The 18,945-nt window shown below is 46.6% G+C and overlaps 1 protein-coding gene across 3 annotated transcripts in view; it reads left to right on the top strand.

Annotated features, from left to right (window-relative positions):
* ZMYM4 (zinc finger MYM-type containing 4) overlaps positions 1-18,945 on the top strand; it is a 229,104-nt gene that overhangs the window by 88,198 nt on the left and 121,961 nt on the right. For all 3 annotated transcript variants that reach the window (XM_029571424.1, XM_029571423.1, XM_029571425.1), the window contains 2 exons: positions 4,587-4,848; positions 5,417-5,591. In XM_029571424.1, the coding sequence (XP_029427284.1) occupies positions 4,587-4,848; positions 5,417-5,591 (437 nt within the window). The remainder of the gene's footprint in view (positions 1-4,586; positions 4,849-5,416; positions 5,592-18,945) is intronic.

Raw genomic sequence — 18,945 nt, 5'->3', positions numbered from 1 at the left:
ACCATTCCTATGGTGTTGGATTTCTTACAAGAGGGACTTCAGAAGGGTCTCTCCCTCAGCTCCATTAAGGTTCAGGTGGCTGCACTGTCGTGCTATGGTCCCAGGAGGGATGGCAAGACCATTGCCAGGCACCCAGATGTTGATCGCTTCCTGCAAGGACTCAAGCATATTCGTCCGCCACTAAAGTGGCCTGTGCCCTTATGGAACCTCAATCTTGTTTTGGATTTCCTCGCGGGATCCACCTTCAGACCCCTTCGGGGGCTGTCTCTCCGTTCTCTAACCCTGAAGATGGTGTTCCTATTGGCGGTCTGTTCGGCACGCCGCATCTCAGAGCTGCAGGCACTGTCCTGCCGTGATCCCTTTCTCAGAATCACTCCTGAGGTTATCCATCTTCGGACGGTTCCCTCGTTTCTACCTAAAGTGGTTTCACAGTTTCATCTTAACCAAACCATAGCCTTGCCTACCACGGCGGGTTTGAAGAAATCTGAAGAAGGGCGTTTATTACGCCATCTCGACATTGGCAGATTGCTGCCCAGATATCTGGAAGTGACACGAGAACTACGAAAGACGGACCATCTGTTCGTCCTACACAGCGGGAAGAAGCAAGGTGAAGCGGCCTCGCGGCCCACCATCACCCGCTGGATTAAAGAAGTTATCAGAGCAGCTTACGTGGAGGCCGGGAAGTCCCCGCCTCTTCAAGTCAAGGCTCATTCTACCAGAGCACAAGCGGCATCTTGGGCTGAATCCAGGATGCTGTCGCCTGCGGAAATATGTAAAGTGGCGACATGGTCCTCCATCCATACCTTTTCCAGATTCTACTGCCTGGATGTCCAGGCCAGGGAGGACTCCGCATTTGCCAGGGCGGTATTACACGGTCCTCAGGCAGCCTCCCACCCAGGTGGGGAGTAAAGCTTTGGTACATCCCATTTGTACTGAGTCCATCTGGCTACACGCCAGGAAATGTTGAGATTACTACCTGATAATCTCCTTTTCCTTAATGTAGACAGACTCAGCATCCCGCCCAGCTGCCTGAGTACATGTGTTTCCCCGATGCAAGGTACGCTACGTCATCTCTTGCTCTACGAGGGTACACTATACCAGGTGTCAACGCCTTCCGGTTCAGTCTGCTGGCGGTCTCCAGCTCCTACCAATCGGTTAGGGGAATCCTGTTTTCACTTTTTCAGTGAGCGTCAGTACACATATCCATAAACAGCTTTTGCAAGGAAGATTACTGAATAGCTACGCTTCCTGTGGGGCTATATACCCCGTGCTGACGTCAGATCCGTCTCCAACTGCTAGCACGAGGATACTATCCCATTTGTACTGAGTCCATCTGTCTACACTAAGGAAAAGGAGATTATCAGGTAGTAGTCTCAACATTCCTGTGCCCACAGGTGCATGAGCAAGGAAGATATTCCATCTCTTTCGTGGACCTCAAAAAAGAGGGCATATTTCAGCTCGTCCTAGATTGTAAAGTGAATGCTTCCTTGTGGGTGCCTCATTTTTCAAATGGAGACACTTTGCTTAGATTGTTTGCCCGGATGGCTCGTGCAGTACAATTTGGTAAGAAGGCATGGGGCTGGAGATCACAGATTGCATGGTAATAACAGATGCTAGTCTGAAAGAATGGGGGGCCATCTGTTTGGGTCAAATAGCCAGGGACTATGGTTGTTGACAGAAGCATCCTGGTCCATCAACTGGTTGGGAACCAGAGCAAGCCAGGAGTTGCTCCTGTTTCTACTGCTTGTCCGCAACCAGACAGTGAGGATACTCTCCAACAATGCGACAGTGGTAGCTTACATCAGTCAGCAAGGGGCACCAGGAGTCAGGCAGAATCCTTGGAGTTTTTTCGTTGGGTGGAACGACATCTAATGGTTCTGTCTGGATCTCATGTGGCTGGGGTGGAGAATGCAGGCAGATTTTCTCAACAGACACACACTGGACATTGGAGTGCGGGAGTTGTTGAGTGAAGTGATGTGTCTCTCATCCATGCAAGATGGGGAGAACCTCAGGTGGACTTGAGGTGTTAAGGATAAAGGCCAAGACTTTGTGAATCTTCAGTCATAGACTGGAAGTAGGAGCAGAAGCACTCTGTATTCTTTCCCATCCCTGGCCGCCAGAGGTTCTGCTGTTTCCCTCTTGACCTTTGATAGCAGAGTCCTCAGGCATGTAGAGTCTCATTGCGGAAACGTGATATTGGTGGTTCCAGAGTGGCCTCGGCAGCCCGTGGTTTGTGGATCTGTAAACCTGGATATTGAACAGACCTCTGTGGTTTGGACATATTCCCAAGCTGCTGTATCATGGCCAGATTTTCTTAGATTAGGTGGATCGCTTCTGTCTCGTGGTCTGGCTTTTGAATTGGGGTTACTTGTGGTTTAAAGGGATAATTGGATGAGGTTATTATAACTTTGCTTTAAGTAAGGAAACCTTCCATTTCCTTGGCATACATGTGGGCGTGGAAGGTGTTTGAGTCCTGGTGTCTTGAGGATGGCGTTGCCCTGCTTCAAGCCTCTATTTTTCAGATTCTCTCCTTTTTGTAGAATGGACTTCTTAAAGGGCTGGCCTTGAATTCTCTTCAGGTGCAAGTGGAAGCATTGGCCTGTTTCAAGGGGCAAATCTACAACTCCTTCCACAAGTCTCATCCAGACATTGTGGTTTCTCAAAGGGGTGAAGCATTTGTATCCACCAGTTAGGAGAGTGGTTCCTCCATTGAACCAAGGACGGTAACTTTCAAACGGATGCATGGGTGTACATATACATGTGTGTGTTGGCATGCACCTGGAGACAATGGCAATTTTATAACATGTGCACACACATGCTGCTGGACTTTGGCCACACATGTCTCCTTGCCAATGCGAGATGCAACTGTGGCTTCAGGAGAGCTTAAATGTTCTCAGTATAGATCAATGGATCCACTATTTAGTTTATTTTGGGGGATGCTTGTACAAAATTTAAGGATTGGGCCCAAATAACTACTTATCAGAAGAAAGGTTCTCTAGATTTTGTTAGGCTTCCTCTTGAAACTAACATACAACCATGGCTCCAGAAAACATTTGTAAGGTAGCCATTTGGTCCTCCTTATATTCATTCACTAAACATTAGATTGGACTGGTCTACCAGAATAAGGAAAGAAAAATTTAGTCTTACACATTAATTTCCTTTCCTTGAATCCTGTTAGACCAGTCCAAGACTCTTCCAGGCAGTCAGTGGCTGCAGTTTGCTTGTCCTTGCTCAAGAAGTCTTGAGTTTCACAGAAGAGTCATGTTATCTCTCATGCCTTTTTGGGGAGAACCTGAGGCTTCTCTGAATCTGTATTTTTAGTGCTGGTGGTTCCTCTTAATTTGGTACTGTGCTGAGAAAGGGTGACTCTTTTTTTTTTTTTTTTTTAATTTTCTCCTGTTGTAATTGGGATGGTTTTGTGTTTGTTTTTTTTTTTGTTTAATTGAAAATGATAGTTTTAGGGGGTTTTCTCCTCCATTGCTTTTGTCGTGAGGGTACTAGCAAGTGATTGTGCTCTACTGTTCCCTGTTCCTCACCCTTCAATCAGTGAGCTTCTCCCCAGTTGGCTCGAGGCCCCTCAAGTCCAGGCCCATCTATTTAGCTCTTTGTTTCCCCCAAGTTATTTATCCAAGTTTTTCTCCCTGTTCATTGTAAGACAATCTTATGTCTTTGTTCGTTTGTTGTTAGAATGTAAACCGAAGTGATTAGTAACTGTTACCTGAGCATCGGTATGTAAAAGTGATAAATAAATACTGCTACTACTAGTGATGATGTTGTCTCCATATGTTGGCATCTGGTCCAGTCAAGCAGAATACAAGAAAAGGAAATTAACAGGTAAGATTAACTTTCTAATCTGACAGATTTATACAGGATCAGATTTAAATAACTAAGACTTGTGAAGGTTTCTAGCTCATCTTTCCAGTGATCTCCAAGGTAGTTAATGGCAAAAGTTAGAGCAGATTTCAACTTTTAGCTCACAATACTTTGTGCTTCTATTAAGCAGTTCTGAGGAAATCTCATTCTGCTAAAACTTTGTTTTTTGTTACTTTGAGGTGTAGTAGTTTTGTCCTTTCTTAGTATGCTGTCCACTAGCGAATCACAGCGTATCGAAACACCAGTTCTTACTAGGGTCAGTCTGGCTACCAGAACTCTTTATCATGACACACAAAATTGCGCATACCAGCTGAGGTCTGATGTACACTGATTAATCATGGTTTCTTTCCCTTTATTGCTCCAAAAAACTCTTCTGTCATGAGAAAATAGGAGCATTGAATCTTATTATTTTACTCTGCTCTTCAACTTCATCTGTCCTGCCATCAGAAAAAAAAACACTTCAAAACAAGCATATTATGCTTATTTCTGATTATACGACTCAATTTAGTGTCCAGAATGCATGTGAAAGAAAGAGAACAAATAAGACTGGAATAAACACAACACAAATTTTAAATTTGTAGTAGTACATTTCAATATGACCTCTCCTGCTCTAACAAAAATTGCTTGCTGAGTTTCACCTTGTGAGAATGCTGAGTTAATAATCCTAGTAAGTTACTAATTGTCATCCTTCCTCCCTCTTTTCTGTCTCTTAGCTCCTCAGTTAACAAGTAGCTTACAGCCCCCTGGGCCATCTCCTGCCATGAATAAAACGCTCCCAACAGTTCCTACCGTTCCTACTACAGCTGTGCGTGTTTCCTGTTCTGGCTGTAAGAAAATTCTGCAGAAAGGGCAGACAGCATACCAGAGGAAAGGATCTACTCAGCTTTTCTGTTCCACACTCTGCCTTACTGGATACACTGTTCCAGCCACCAGACCACTGACTTCCATCAAGAAAACCTGCTCCAGCTGTTCAAAGTATAGCCATACTCTTATAATGGGTGGTTGGGGTTTCTGGTAAACTAAAGCTGTTAACCTTTCCAGGTTTTGATGGAACTATCTTGTGAAAGGGGAAAAGATGATTTTGTCCATTACCTCCTCCCTGTGCTTACTTTTCTTCCCTTGCCCCCAATTGAAGGTTTTGCAGGTGTAATAAGTCATTTTATATGCCATGAGCTAAAGGAAATGTCATGGACCATGTGGATCAGACATGTCCTTAGCATTGCTGAGTAGATTTAGAAAGTGTCTGGGGTCAGAAATAGGTAATCCAATTAGAGTAAAATATTATCTCTTACAAATGTAACTTTTAAGAAAACAGCAGTAGTATAGATAGGAATGAGTTACAAATGTAAAGTGCATACTCTGCTTCTGTTAGTACAGACTTCACCTCGCTAATGTCTTGCTGCTGTTCTCGTTTTGTGAGAAATTGACTGCCTCTCTTATTGTGCATATGGAGCACATGTTCAGGAAACTGTTGGGATAAGAAAATAAAAATCCATTATAAATTTCTTTTTTTATTTTTTTTATTTTTTGTGTTCTTTTAAAGAGAGATTTTAAATCCAAAGGATGTCATCACTGCTCAATTTGATAATACAAACGTCAGCAAGGATTTCTGCAGCCAGTCATGTCTTTCCACTTATGAGTTAAAAAGAAAACCAGTTGTTACTATCCATACCAACAGCATTTCCACAAAGTGCAGCATGTGCCAGAAGAATGCAGTGGTAAGTTGCTTTTGTTTTTGGCAATGGCACTGAGACCACAATAGAAAATGATTTTTAGTTTGTCATCTGATTTATCTATAAAGCTCTTCCTAGAAGCAAAGCCATTTGAAAACATGGCTTTTCACTAGAAAATTTTAAGCTTTACAGTAATAGTGGCAATGTTTGCCGGTTAGACATTGGCGTGGGACCTCTGGGTTCTAGTTCGTTCTTCTCCAAGGACAAGCAGGATGGTAGTCCTCGCACATGGGTGACATCATCGGATGGAGCCCGGCATAGAAAACCTTTGCCCAGCATGCCACAAACCATGCGTCTATGCAGGGTCCCTCTTCAGTGTCTTCCTTTCCGTGAAGCTGCTGCCTTGCGTTGTGAGCTCGCGCTTTTTTACAGTTTTCAAACTTTTTGCTTCCTGTGTCACAGGTCCTTTAGATTTTTCATCTGTTCTCCGCGACCTGGTAAGCTTTTCGCTTCTTCTCGGTCGATCGCAGACAGTTCCATCTCATGGGGTCCACCGACCATCAACTGTGCACCGTGTACTTTTTCCAATGGTGTCGACAGGTTTCCACCAGTATCCCCGGACTATGTCCATCACAGACTCCCACGGGGTCTGTGTCCTCTGCCTGGGGCATCCTGTGACATCCGTGGTTGCGACCTTTGTGTCCATATGATCCCAAAGGGCCGTCGGGCACATCTCGATAAAATTGAAAAATTGTTTGATTCCAAAGGACTGGATCCATCAGGGTCGCCACTGCAACTGCTCCCCAGACCCAATTTGGGAGCCGGGGACCGACCGCAATCTGTCGTCCCATTTCCGATCGGGTTTGTCTCCCTCGGTCTCGGGAAAAGACCGTGGTGACCACAGAGAGCGATCGAAAGCACATGGTCACCACTCAGTCATTTAAACCAGGCCACGGATCAGCATCAACATCTGTGCCTCCTCTGAAGCGGTTTCCTCCAGTCCCTCTGACTCCTCTGTGTCCTCCAAAGACACCGGTGCCTCCTCCGCCTTTCTCAGTGCCCTTGAGGCCCGCACCCGGATGCAGCTGGGTCTTCCAGCCCGCATATCCTCAGGGGATCGCAGTGAAGGAGAGGTGTCCATATCCTCTGCTGAGGAGTCTGAGGATCTTCCCTCCGAGCCTTCCCCTCTGGAGGAACGGCGGAAATCTCCCCTGGAGGATTTCTCCTACGTGGGGTTTGTGAAGACCATGGCAGAATCTGTGCATTTCAAACTTTTAACTGAGCAAGACTCTAGGCACAAGATGCTTGAGATTCTGCAATTCATGGACAACCCCGAAAGAGGTTGTGGCAGTACCTGTCCATGTCATTTTCAAAGAGCTGGTGGAGCCCGCCTTTGGGAGAATCCCATATTGGTACCTCCGGTGAACCATAAGATGGATGCCGTTTACGTGGTCTAACCTACCACCGGGTGTGAGCACCACCAGCTCCCCCATCAGTCGGTGTTGGTAGAATCCACCCTGAACAAGGCATAGAAAATCCACATCCATGCCTCGGGACCCCTGGGGTGAGAGCATAGGGCCCTTGATGCCCTGGGTCACCGGATTTTTCAGGGCACAATGTTGATGGCCCGCACTGCTTGTTACCAGTTTTATATGGGCCAGTACTCCAGAAACCTATGGAAACAGACCCAGGAGTTCAGTGAGCGCCTGCCATTACATTTCCAGGAGGAATTCCAAATGATCGTTCAACAGGGCCTTCATTGCGACAAGCACGAAGTCTGCTCTGCCTATGAAGTCTTCGAGACAGCTATGAGAACCGCAGCAGCAGGCATCTGGGCTCGGTGGGCCGTGTGACTGCGCACCTCTGATCTTCGCCCTGAAGTCCAAAACTGCCTGGCTGATTTGCTAAGTTTGGGGGACAATCTGTTTTGGAGATAGGCCTTCAGCTGTGCCACCGCCTTCTTAATTCTATCAGGAGACCCTTCAGCAACTGTCAGCCAGTACCTCTGACACTTAGCCACCCAAGAAGCTCCCTCGGCAATACCCGAAGCGGCCTTTTTTATCGGCCCCACAAATGCAACCCGCCAGCAGAGGTCCAGGGCCCAATGACCTCCTGCCAGAGCGAGGCCGAGACAGCCTCCAACTTTACGAACTACAGTCCCGCCACAGAACCCCGCCATGGTGTTTTGACTGGTCAGGGAGCATGAGCCAACCTCCTCCACAGAACGTCGTGGGGTCTGTTCCAGCTGTTCATGGATCGATGCCCTCTTACATCTGACCTTTTGGGTCCTGTCCATCGTGTGTTGGGGTTACCAGTTGCATTTCCAGTGACTTCCACCCTGTTCACCTCATTGTCCCCGGTGGAGAGCAGAGGGGGATTTGCAGATACTTCGGATAGAGCTCTCTGCCCTCGTACTGGCTCAAGCGGTCAAACCCAATCTGCCCAGCCAGCAGGGAGAGGGGTTCTATTCCAGAAATTTCCTAATCCCAAAGAAAATGGGTGGCTTCCGACCCATTCTGGACTTGAGAGCCTTAAACTGTTTTTTGGTGAAGGAAAAGTTCAAAATGGTTTCGCTGGGCACCCTGATCCCCTTTCTCAAAGCAGGGGACTGGCTCTGCTCCCTCGATCTAAAAGATGCGTACGCCCATATACCCATCTTTCAGAGGGATCAGCAGTACCTATGATTCCTAGTCAATGGGAACCACCATCAGTATCTAGTTCTGCCCTTTGGCCTGACATCCGCACCCAGTGTCTTTACCAAATGATTGGTGGTTGTCTGAGCCCATCTTCGAAGGCGAGGGATTCATGTTTACCTGTACCTCAACGATTGGCTTATCAAGAGCAACTCCCGACAGGAAACACAGGACGCCATGTGCATTATGATCCAAATCTTGGTGGCCTTGGGATTTCTGATCAACTACCCAAAATTTCACCTCCAACCCTCATTACAACTGGACTTCATTGGAGCTCGACTGCACACCATCCAGGCGAAAGCTTTTCTGCCTCAAGACAGGGCATAGACCCTCGCGGCTTTCACTCGACAGATCTCTGACTGTCACAAGTCTCAGCATACCAATTCCTTCACTTGTTGGGCCACATGGCAGTGACAGTGCATGTCATTCCCCCCCCCCCCCCCCCCCCCCCCCGGCTCGACTACGCATTCGCAGGGCACAGTGGATGTTGCATTCCCAGTGGTGTCGGGCCACTCAGGCCCTGTGTTCTCATGTTCTGGTCACAAAACTGTTACAGCAGTCTCTCCAGTGGTGGACAACCCTCTCAAATCTGGAGCAGGGATGCTCCTCTTGGAGCCCTCAACCCCAGACTACTCTCACCACCAGCACATCCCAGATGGGGTGGGGAGCATGTGTTGCGGGCCTCCACACCCAGGGGCTTTGGTCTGCATAGGAATTGCAGTTCCAGATTAACCTTTTTGGAGCTGAGTGATTCGGTACACCCTACGGGTGTTCTGAGAGCTGCTCCTGAACAAGGTGGTACTTGTGCCAGCCGTCAATTAAGTAGCTATGTGGTATCTGAACAAAGGGGGGAACTGGGTCCTTCACTCTGTCAGGATGCAGTCCACATTTGGTCGTAGGCCATCAACAACGGCTTCACCCTCAGGGCAGTGTACCTCCAGGGATGAACACCCTAGCAGATGTCTTGAGCTGAGCATTCCGGCCTCATAAATGGTCACTCAATCAAGAGGTAGCGAACTGGATTTTTCGCTCTTGGGGGACCCCCATAGACCTTTTCGCCTCCTTGGAGACCAGGAAAGTATATTGCTTCTGCTCCCTTGGTCGGAGGAGCAGCGGATTGATGGCGGATACCTTCTCGATTCACTGGGGCGACGGGCTGCTATATGCTTACCGTCCCCTTCCTCTCCATATTGAAAATACTCCAGAAGTTGCAACAGAATCAGGGCTCCATGATCCTGATTGCCCCCTTCTGTCCCCATCAGGACTGGTTTACAACCATTTGGGACCTGGCTTTGTGCCTTCCAATCCGATTGGGAATGGCTCTGGACCTAATCACCTAGGACCAGGGCAGGCTCCACCACCCCAACCTATAAGCCGTGGTCCTCATGGCTTGGATGTTGACCAGATGACACTGCAGGCCCTCAGCCTTTCAGAAGGAAATCACGTGTTCTTCTGGAGTCCAGAAAACCATCCACTAGAAAATCTTATCTAAAGTGGAAAAGGTTTTCATCTTAGTGTGAGGGACGTGGTCTGGGCCCTTTTTTCTTGCTCTATTCCCTCACTCTTGGACTACCTGTTGTCCCTCTCCAAATCTGGTCTGCAGACCACTTCAGTGAGAGTTCTTCTCAGTGCCATCAGGGCATACCATCGGGATGTGGATGGTACTGCGCTTTCTTCCCATCCGCTTGTGGGTCTATTCATGAGGGGCTTATTACAGCTAAAGGCTCCAACTCTCCCTCTAGCGGTTTCCTGGGATCTCAACATGGTCCTCTCATAACTCATGAAACCTCCGTTTGAGCCCTTGCAATCTTGCAACCTGAAATCTTTCCTAGAAAATTGTCATATTGGTTGTGGTTACATCGGGTCGCAGGGTCGGTGAACTGCAAGCTCCAGTGTTGTACTCACCTTATACAAAGTTTTGTCATGACAAAGTGGTCCTGTGAACGCACCTGAAGTTCCTACCCAAGGTGGTTTGAGTTCCATCTCAACCAGTCTATTTTGTTGCCTTCTTTTTTCCCAAGGCCTCACGTTCACCAGGGCAAGCGTGCTCTACACCAGTGTTTCCCAACCCTCTCCTGGAGGCACACCTAACCAGTCAGGTTTTCAGAATATCCATAATGAATATGCATGAGAGATTTGCATACATTGGAGACCCAGGGTATGCAAATCAATCTCATGCATATTTATTGCGGCAATCCTGAAAACCTGACCTGCTAGGTGTGCCTCCAGGAGAGGGTTGGGAAACACTGCTCTACACACACTGGATTGCAAGTGGGTGCTTGCCTTTTACTTGGAACGGACAGCGCCTCATTGCGTCTCCACTGAACTTTCTCTCCTTCAACAAAAACAGGAGTCAATGTCTCCAAGCAGACCCTATCCCATTGGCTAGCGGACTGTATTGATGGTCACGTCAAAGCCCACTCTGTACTGGCCATGTCAGATTCGGTGGCTCACTTGCGTGCAGTTCCCATTCACGAGATTTGCAGAGGGGCGACCTGGAGTTCCCTCCACACATTCGCCTCACAAGGATGGCAGACAGACATGTCTATTTGGACATGAAACCCAATTCTCCCTCCATGGACCCTGTCCTTGGGTGCAGTCCTGCTCCTGTGATTGCCACTCCAGTTGTTGTGCACATTGGCACCAATTCTCTGCAGCACATGTTCAGAGCAGCCTGAAGCTAATTATTCACTCGTGTGAGGACTACCATCCTGCTTGTCCTTGGAGAAAGAGTTGCTTACCTGTAACAGGTGTTCTCTAAGGACAGCAGGATGGTAGTTCTCATGAAACCCGCCCGCCACCCCGCAGAGTTGGGTTTCTCTGGTTTTTTGATTTTGCTTTTTCGCAAACTCTGTTTATAAGACTGAAGAGGCACCCCACGTGGATGCATGGTTAGTGGCATGCTGGGCATGCTTAGTGTACCAGTCAAAGTTTTCCGTGCTGGATGACCATCTGATGGAACCCATGCGTGAGGACTAACATCCTGCTGTCCTAGGAGAACACCTGTTACAGGTAAGCAACTCTGCTTTCCACTGGCATTTCCTTGTCACTCAATTTCTCAGAAGATAAGAATGGCACACAACTGGGTGACAACCCCAATGGTGCTGATGCATGGAGCACGTCTCAGACACCATTTTGATAATGCTGTTAGGTGCTCCTATGAATGTCATTCATACTGCTCCAGTCTTGACCCTCCCGAGGAAGCCGTTCAAAATGTGGTCATGTTGGGGGACTTAATCTGTACACCTCGCTGTTTTTTGAAGCAAAAGAATGATTCAAGGGAATAATTGTTAAAGCAGAACGATTGATTAACTTTTGAACTGCTCTGGAGCACCATTGACTTCCTAAAATAAATTGAACTTGATTTGAACTTTTTTGATTTTCTACGATTTCTCCTCACACCTTTTTCTATTTGACTTTACATCTCCAAGTAAGATGAGCCCAGAAGTCCTTAAGGAACTATGTGCAGAGTTGTGTTGAACATCTCAAGTCTCATTGTAGTGGCTCTCCTTTTCCAAATGGCACACCATTCATTTCTTCCTCATCAAATTGTTTCTATATTTAGTCATAGCCCATGGTCCTTGAGTAATTGGAAAGGCAAGTTATAAATGTGATTAAATAGTATCTTCCTGAACTGAAGCTTTTATCCCAGGACAAGCAGGATGCTAGTCCTCACATATGGGTGACGTCACTGACTGAGCCCTATTGCGGGAAAACGTTCTGTCAAAGTTTCTAGAAACTTTTGACTGTTAGTGTGAGGCCACTGAGCATGCCCAGCATGCCATGATATTCTTTGCCACAGGGGTCTCATTCTAGTCTTCGTTTTTCCGCGCTGCTGTTAGCATCGCAGAGATAGGAGCCCTGTGAGTTTTACTCACCTTTTTGACTGAAAGTCATTATTTTCAAGAAATTACTCCCATAAGGGATCTCACTCTCACTTTTTTCACCGGCCAGTGATACTGCGATCGTTTTTTACAGTAAGTAAAAACAAAATTTTCCCCTCAGAAAAATTTCCCCGTTTTTTCATTGACGGCCGTCGATAGAAACATGGCTTCGGGTTTTAAAAAATGTCTGATTTGCAACCGGTCCATGTCTATCACAGACCCACACCTTGAATGTGTGGTCTGTTTAGGAGAAAAACATATTTCCTCCTGCCAACAGTGTGCGGAGATAACTCCTAAAGGAAGGAAGCTTCGGCAAGAAAAAATGGAGCACCTTTTTCACCTCCAACTCCTTCCTTCGTTGACAAAATCATCCCCAGCAGGAGTTACCAAAAAAGGTCCTGCTGAAGAAATGTCGCCCAGAGGGATCGGGTGATGGGACATCACCAACACCGTCGGCGTCGACAAGGTCTGTAACCGAATCACGGTCTAAACATAAGCATAGACAGACATGTCCCGGCGACACCATTAACTCCCTCCCAGGGAGAACCGATCGCGAAGCGGCAAAAACAAAAGGAAACACCGCCACCGCCAGGGCCTACATCGGAGCCCATACAACCTTTGCAAGAGGTATTGGCTACTCCTCCATTGGCGCCGACCATTCCAACGGTGCCGCAGGACTTGTCTCTGCTAATCAAACAAGCGGTAATACAAGCCCTAAAGGAACAGATTCCGGCGACGATGCCAGTGATACCGCCGGTGACGGCATCACCGATGCCAGTAATATTACCGATGACGATGGCATTATCGATACCGGTGACATCACCGATGCTGGGACCAATCTCTATGCCGGGGGCAACCCTGATGCCAGTGCAAACTTCAATTCCACTGACGACTTCGTTGCCAATATCGATACAAGTGTTGGTACCTTCAATCTTACCAGATGCCAGGCCGATGCCAATGACTCTTATCTATCCCGGCACCGATGCCAATCTTCACAATGGCACCGATGCACGGCAAACCAGACAAGACAACGACGTTGACCTCAAAGGGTTCATCGAAGACTTTATTTACATCTTCGATGACAAAGCCTTCACCAACGGTGCCACTCCTTCCTGGTGTTCCAGGACACTCTGAGTCAGCACTGCATCAAATAAGGTATCAAGATTTACTGGATTCTCTTCCCTCTAATCCAAGGGAAGACAACCCTGAGGACCCATCTCCTGAAGATCCATCACCAGGACCTTCTGGCATTCCTCCTCCACCTAGGACTTCAGCACCTTCACAACAAATCCAAGAATGACACTTGGAGTGACACTAACTCAGAAACCTTATCTGAGGATTTTATGTCTGAGCCATCACCACCAGATCCCCGAAAGAAATCTCCACCAGAAGAAATTTACTTTCACTACTTTTGTCCTAGAAATGGCGGACTCCATTCCTTTCAACCTGGTAACAGGACACCAGACAAACCTTGGAGGTACTTCAGTTTGTAGACCCTCCAAAACAGGTTGTAGCCATTCCAGTGCATGATGTTCTCTTAGAATTACAACATCGACTCTGGGAACATCCCTGCTCTGTTCCAGCAGTAAAAAAAAAAAGAATGGACAGTACCTATCTTGTTCAGTCTACTCCTGGATATCAAAAGTCTCAGCTTCCCCACCATTCAGTGGTGGTGGCATCAGCACAAAAACGATCAAAAAGAATAAGAACACATTCATCGAATCCCCCAGGTAAAGACCACAGTTTTTTTGATTCCCTGGGTCTTAAGGTGTATCAAGGGGCCATGTTGAACTCTAGAATTTCTTCCTATCAGCTCTACATGACCCAATACCTGAGAGATTTGTGGAAACAAATCCAAGAATTTGTCCCATCTCTCCCAACTCAATATCAGGAAGCAGCCCAGGCCATCATCCACAAGGGCCTGGAGGCCGGAAAATATGAAGTTCGTGCAGCCTATGACTGATTCGAAACAGCTTCAAGGGTAGCTGCATCAGGAATCAGCACCAGGAGATGGACATGGCTAAAGACCTCAGACCTTAGGCCAGAGGTTCAGGAGAAACTGGTGGATCTCCCTTGCCTGGGAGACAACCTTTTCGGATCCAAGGTCCAAGATGCTGTGTCTCTGCTAAAAGAGCACACGGAAACACTGAGGCAGCTTTCTTCCCTCCCACAAGATCCCCCTATGCACACTGGGCATAGGCCTTTACGGAAAGACACTAGAAGACCTTTTTACCGACAGCGGAGGTATTACCCTCCTGCATCTCGACCCAGGCCTTCTAGAACTCAACAAAGGCCTCAACCTGCCCCACAGACGGGACTTGCTGCTGGTTTTTGAAACCACCTCCAGAGAACACGGCGTTTTCTCCAATCCTCAACCAGAACTTCCAGTGGGAGGCCGGATATCCAAGTTTTACAAAAATTGGATACCAATCACATCAGACCAATGGGTTCTGTCAATCATATCTCGAGGATTCCAACTCAATTTCCTTTCAATTTCCACAGATTTTCCTCCACATCATTGTCATCTCAACGAAAATCACATGCTTCAATTACAAGTAGAATTATCCACCCTTCTGAAAGCCAGGGCAATAGAGCCGATGCCCCAGTCTCAGAAGAGCAGAAGATTCTATTCCCGTTATTTCCTCATTCCAAAGAAAACCGGAGGCCTTCGTCCCACCCTAGATCTCAGAAATCTCAACAGATTTCTGAAGAAAGAAAAGTTCAGGATGGTTTCTCTAGGCACCATGCTTCCACTTCTTCAAACAGGAGATTGGCTTTGTTCTCTGGATCTTCAAGACGCTTATGCTCACATTCCAATATTCCCTCCTCATCGCAAGTACCTGCGCTTCATGGTGGGTCAGCAGCATTTCCAATACAGAGTTCTGCCATTCGGACTTGCCTCTGCTCCCAGAGTATTCACAAAATGTCTGGCAATAATAGCAGCACACTTGCACAAACAAAGTGTCCATGTGTTCCCATATCTAGACGACTGGCTCATCAGAAGTCCATCTGTACAAGGAGCTCTAACTTCTCTCAATTACTGTTCTCCATTCGATGGGATTTCTCATCAATTATCAAAAGTCCCATCTTACTCCATCTCATCTCCTTCAATTTATAGGAGCAGAATTCAACACCATCCTCTCAAGGGCTTTTCTACCCGAGGATCGGGCAGAGACACTTACCCTTTTGGCAAACTCGATTTATTCAAAGAAACAAGCAACAGCTCATCAGTTTCTAACCTTAGTAGGCCACATGGCCTCCACAGTTCACGTCACTCCTATGGCAAGGTAGCCATGAGAGTAACCCAATGGACTTTAAGATCACAATGGATCCAAGCCATTTAACCACTACATTCTCCATTTCAAATAACCCACCAGCTCCTTTCTTCTCTACTTTGGTGGGTGAACAAGGACAACGTGCGCAAGGGCCTACCCTTCCAACAATCAGTCCCACAGATAACATTAACTATAGATGCATCCACTTTGGGATGGGGAGCACACAGACACTCTCCAAACCCAAGGTACTTGGACAAAGCTCGAAGTAACGTTTCAAATCAATTTCCTAGAGCTACGAGCTATGTTATGTGCTGCATGCGTTCAAGGACTGCCTCTCACACAAGACTGTTCTCATCCAAACGGACAACACCGTAGCCATGTGGTACATCAACAAACAGGGAGGTACGGGCTTCTTTCTCCTTTGTCAAGAAGCTGCACAGATTTGGGGCTGGGCCCTAACACACTCAATGTTTCTCCGGGCCACTTATCTGGCAGGCATTCACAATGTACTAGCGGATCGACTCAGTCGCCAGTTCCAACCACACGAATGGTCCCTGGATCCTGCAATAGCGACCAGGATATTTCACTGTTGGGGGACAACCAACAATAGACCTCTTTGCATCACATCTGAATCACAAAGTGGACAAATTCTGTTCTCTACACAAACAGAAGAACCAGCCAGGCAAAGACGCCTTTGCTCGCCCTTGGAACTCAGGCCTACTATACGCGTATCCTCCAATACCGCTCATCACCAAAACTCTAGTGAAGCTACAACAAGACAGGGGATCCATGATACTCATTGCCCCATATTGGCCTCGACAAGTATGGTTCCCCACACTACTCGACCTGTCAGTCAGGGATCCAATTTGCCTGGGAATGGCTCCCGCTCAGGATCAGGGTCGGCTGCGATATCCCAACCTTCAGTCCCTATCCCTGACAGCATGGATGTTGAAAGCTTGATTTTACAACCACTCATTCTTTCAACCAATGTATCTCAAGTGCTTATAGCTTCACGTAAACCTTCCACGTGAAAGAATTATTCTTCCAAATGGAACAGATTTACTTTGTGGTGCAGGCAAAACAGTATTGATCCTTTCACTTGCCCCACTACTTCTCTTCTAGACTACTTATACCATCTTTCAGAATCTGGACTCCAGACTTCATCGGTAAGAGTACACTTAAGTGCAACCTCCGCTTACCATAACAAGATGGGAAGTGCACCAATATCCATACAACCTCTTGTCAGCAGGTTTATGAGAGGCTTAACTCATCTTTTTCCATTGTACATATGTATATATTTGCAAACGTTGCTATAATATAATTTAATGCAAACTTTCCCATGTTATCTCCCACCCCCTTTTAATACCTTGTTCGCATGTTTTAATCGTTCAATGTAAAGCGCCATGCCTAGCGCCAGTTTATGTTACAATGTGAACCGATATGATATCCTGGATGAATGTCGGTATATAAAAATTTTAAATAAATAAATAAATAAATAAAATCTTAAACCACCAATTTGGCCGCCAGTCACAGCATGGGACCTGAATCTGGTTTTAACAAGACTCATGCGTTCTCCTTTTGAACCCATAGATTCCTGTGATCTTAAGTTTCTCACATGGAAGACTATCTTCCTCATAGCCATTACATCAGCTAGAAGGGTTAGTGAGTTACAAGCACTTGTCACGTACTCACCCTATACAAAGTTCCTACATGACAGTGGTTCTACGTACACTTCCAAAATTCCTCCCCAAGGTAGTTACGGAATTCCACTTGAACCAATCCATAGTTTTACCCACATTGAAAACACCTGCAAAGTTAGCCCGATAAGTATATCTGACTAACTTTGCTATCCGGACAGTGACTGAATATGGACCTCTCCTTTCACCCCTCAAAGTAGATCCTCCTTTCTGTTGAAAGAGTCTCACCTCCTGTGCATATTTAAATGTCTGTATCTTATCTCCCCTATCTCTAGGGTGTACATGTTTAGATCTTTAAGTCTATCCCCATATGCTTTAGAACAAAGATGACTGACCATTTTAGTAGCCACCTTCTGGCTTCTGTTTATATCTTTGAAGGTGCGCTCTCCAGAATTGTACACAGTATTCCAAATGAGTCCCACTAGGGACTTATACAGGGGCAATATCACCTCCCTTTTTCTACTGTCCATTCCTTTCCCTACGCAGCCAAACATCCCATTAGTTTATTCACCTGTTTCGCCACCTTAAGATCATCATATATAATTACCCCCAGTTCCCGCTCTTCTGTCATTCTTAGAAGAATTTCACCTCCAATACTGTACCTCTTCCTTCGATTTTTCCACCCTAAATGCATTACTCTGCATTTTTTAGCGTTAGCTGCCAGACCCTAGGCCAATTCCTCAAGCTTTTTTTAGTTTTTGCTTCATGTTTTCTTCCTGGCTGTCCACCCTGTTGCAGATTTTGGTATCATCGGGGAAAAAAAAAACAAACCTTTCCCGACACTCCTGCTATGTCGCTCATGAAAACGTTGAAATGAACTGGTCCCAGGACTGAACCCTGAGGCACACCGCTAGTAGCAGCCCCCTCCTCAGAGAAAATTCCATTTACCGCTAGCCTTTGTCACCTTCCACTCAGCCAGAACCTCTCCCAGTTAAAGACCTTCTGGACCAGCCTTTATTCATAGTCATGAGGGATCAGTCCTTCCTGGCCCCCAGCCTCTTAGGGGACAGGAACAATCTGTACAGACTGTGGCCTGGAGGGTGAATAATAGCCAGAAAGGTGCTGGGCATTTTTGGCCTTCACTAGCCCTACGTACCTGAACACGTGATGAACTACATGGAGGAGAACAAATAGAACTGGCAACCAAAGCATGCCAATGGCAGCATCGTCAAGGATGCATCAGAGCCACAGTATGCGAGGGGAGCACCCGGACTATAAGCACTCCCTTGATAGATTGCAGAACTAAAGCAGGACTGGAACGTGTACAAACATGCAGTCGTGCACCTCATGAGGAGCGGGGCGCAACGAGCCCATTCCATTTTATGTAAACAGTTATGATAGCTCTACCGAATGACTGTATATAAAACTCAACAGATAAATAAATAAATACATTTTTTCCAAGGCCTCATTCTCACCAAGGAGAACGGGCCTTACATACCTTGGACTGTAACCGCACTGCAGTCCATAGGAAATCCAATCAACTTTTTGTATCTTATGATCCAAACAAACCGGGTAAAGCAGTGGGTAAACATGCTCTATCTAACTGGTTAGCAGATTGCATACAGTTTTGCTATGAAAAAGCAGGCCTTCTCCTCTCCAAGGACGAGTAAAGGCACATTCAGTAAGAGCAATGTCAACCTCAGTAGCACACTATTGTTCAGTGCCAATCCTTGACTTATGTAAAGCAGCAACATGGAGTTCTTGTCGCACCTTTGCAGCTCATTACTGTTTGGACAAAGAAGGACGACAAGATTCAGCCTATGGACAATCTGTCTTCAAGAACTTGTTTCCAGTTTAACTCCAACTCCTTCTACATCCATCCTGCTGTCATCTTCGGCTGACTCATTTTC

This window comes from Rhinatrema bivittatum, chromosome 11 (genome assembly GCF_901001135.1).
Source record: "Rhinatrema bivittatum chromosome 11, aRhiBiv1.1, whole genome shotgun sequence".
NCBI lineage: Eukaryota > Metazoa > Chordata > Amphibia > Gymnophiona > Rhinatrematidae > Rhinatrema > Rhinatrema bivittatum.
The sequence above is the reverse complement of the archived record's forward strand: the minus strand, read 5'-3'. Positions and strand labels throughout refer to the sequence as shown.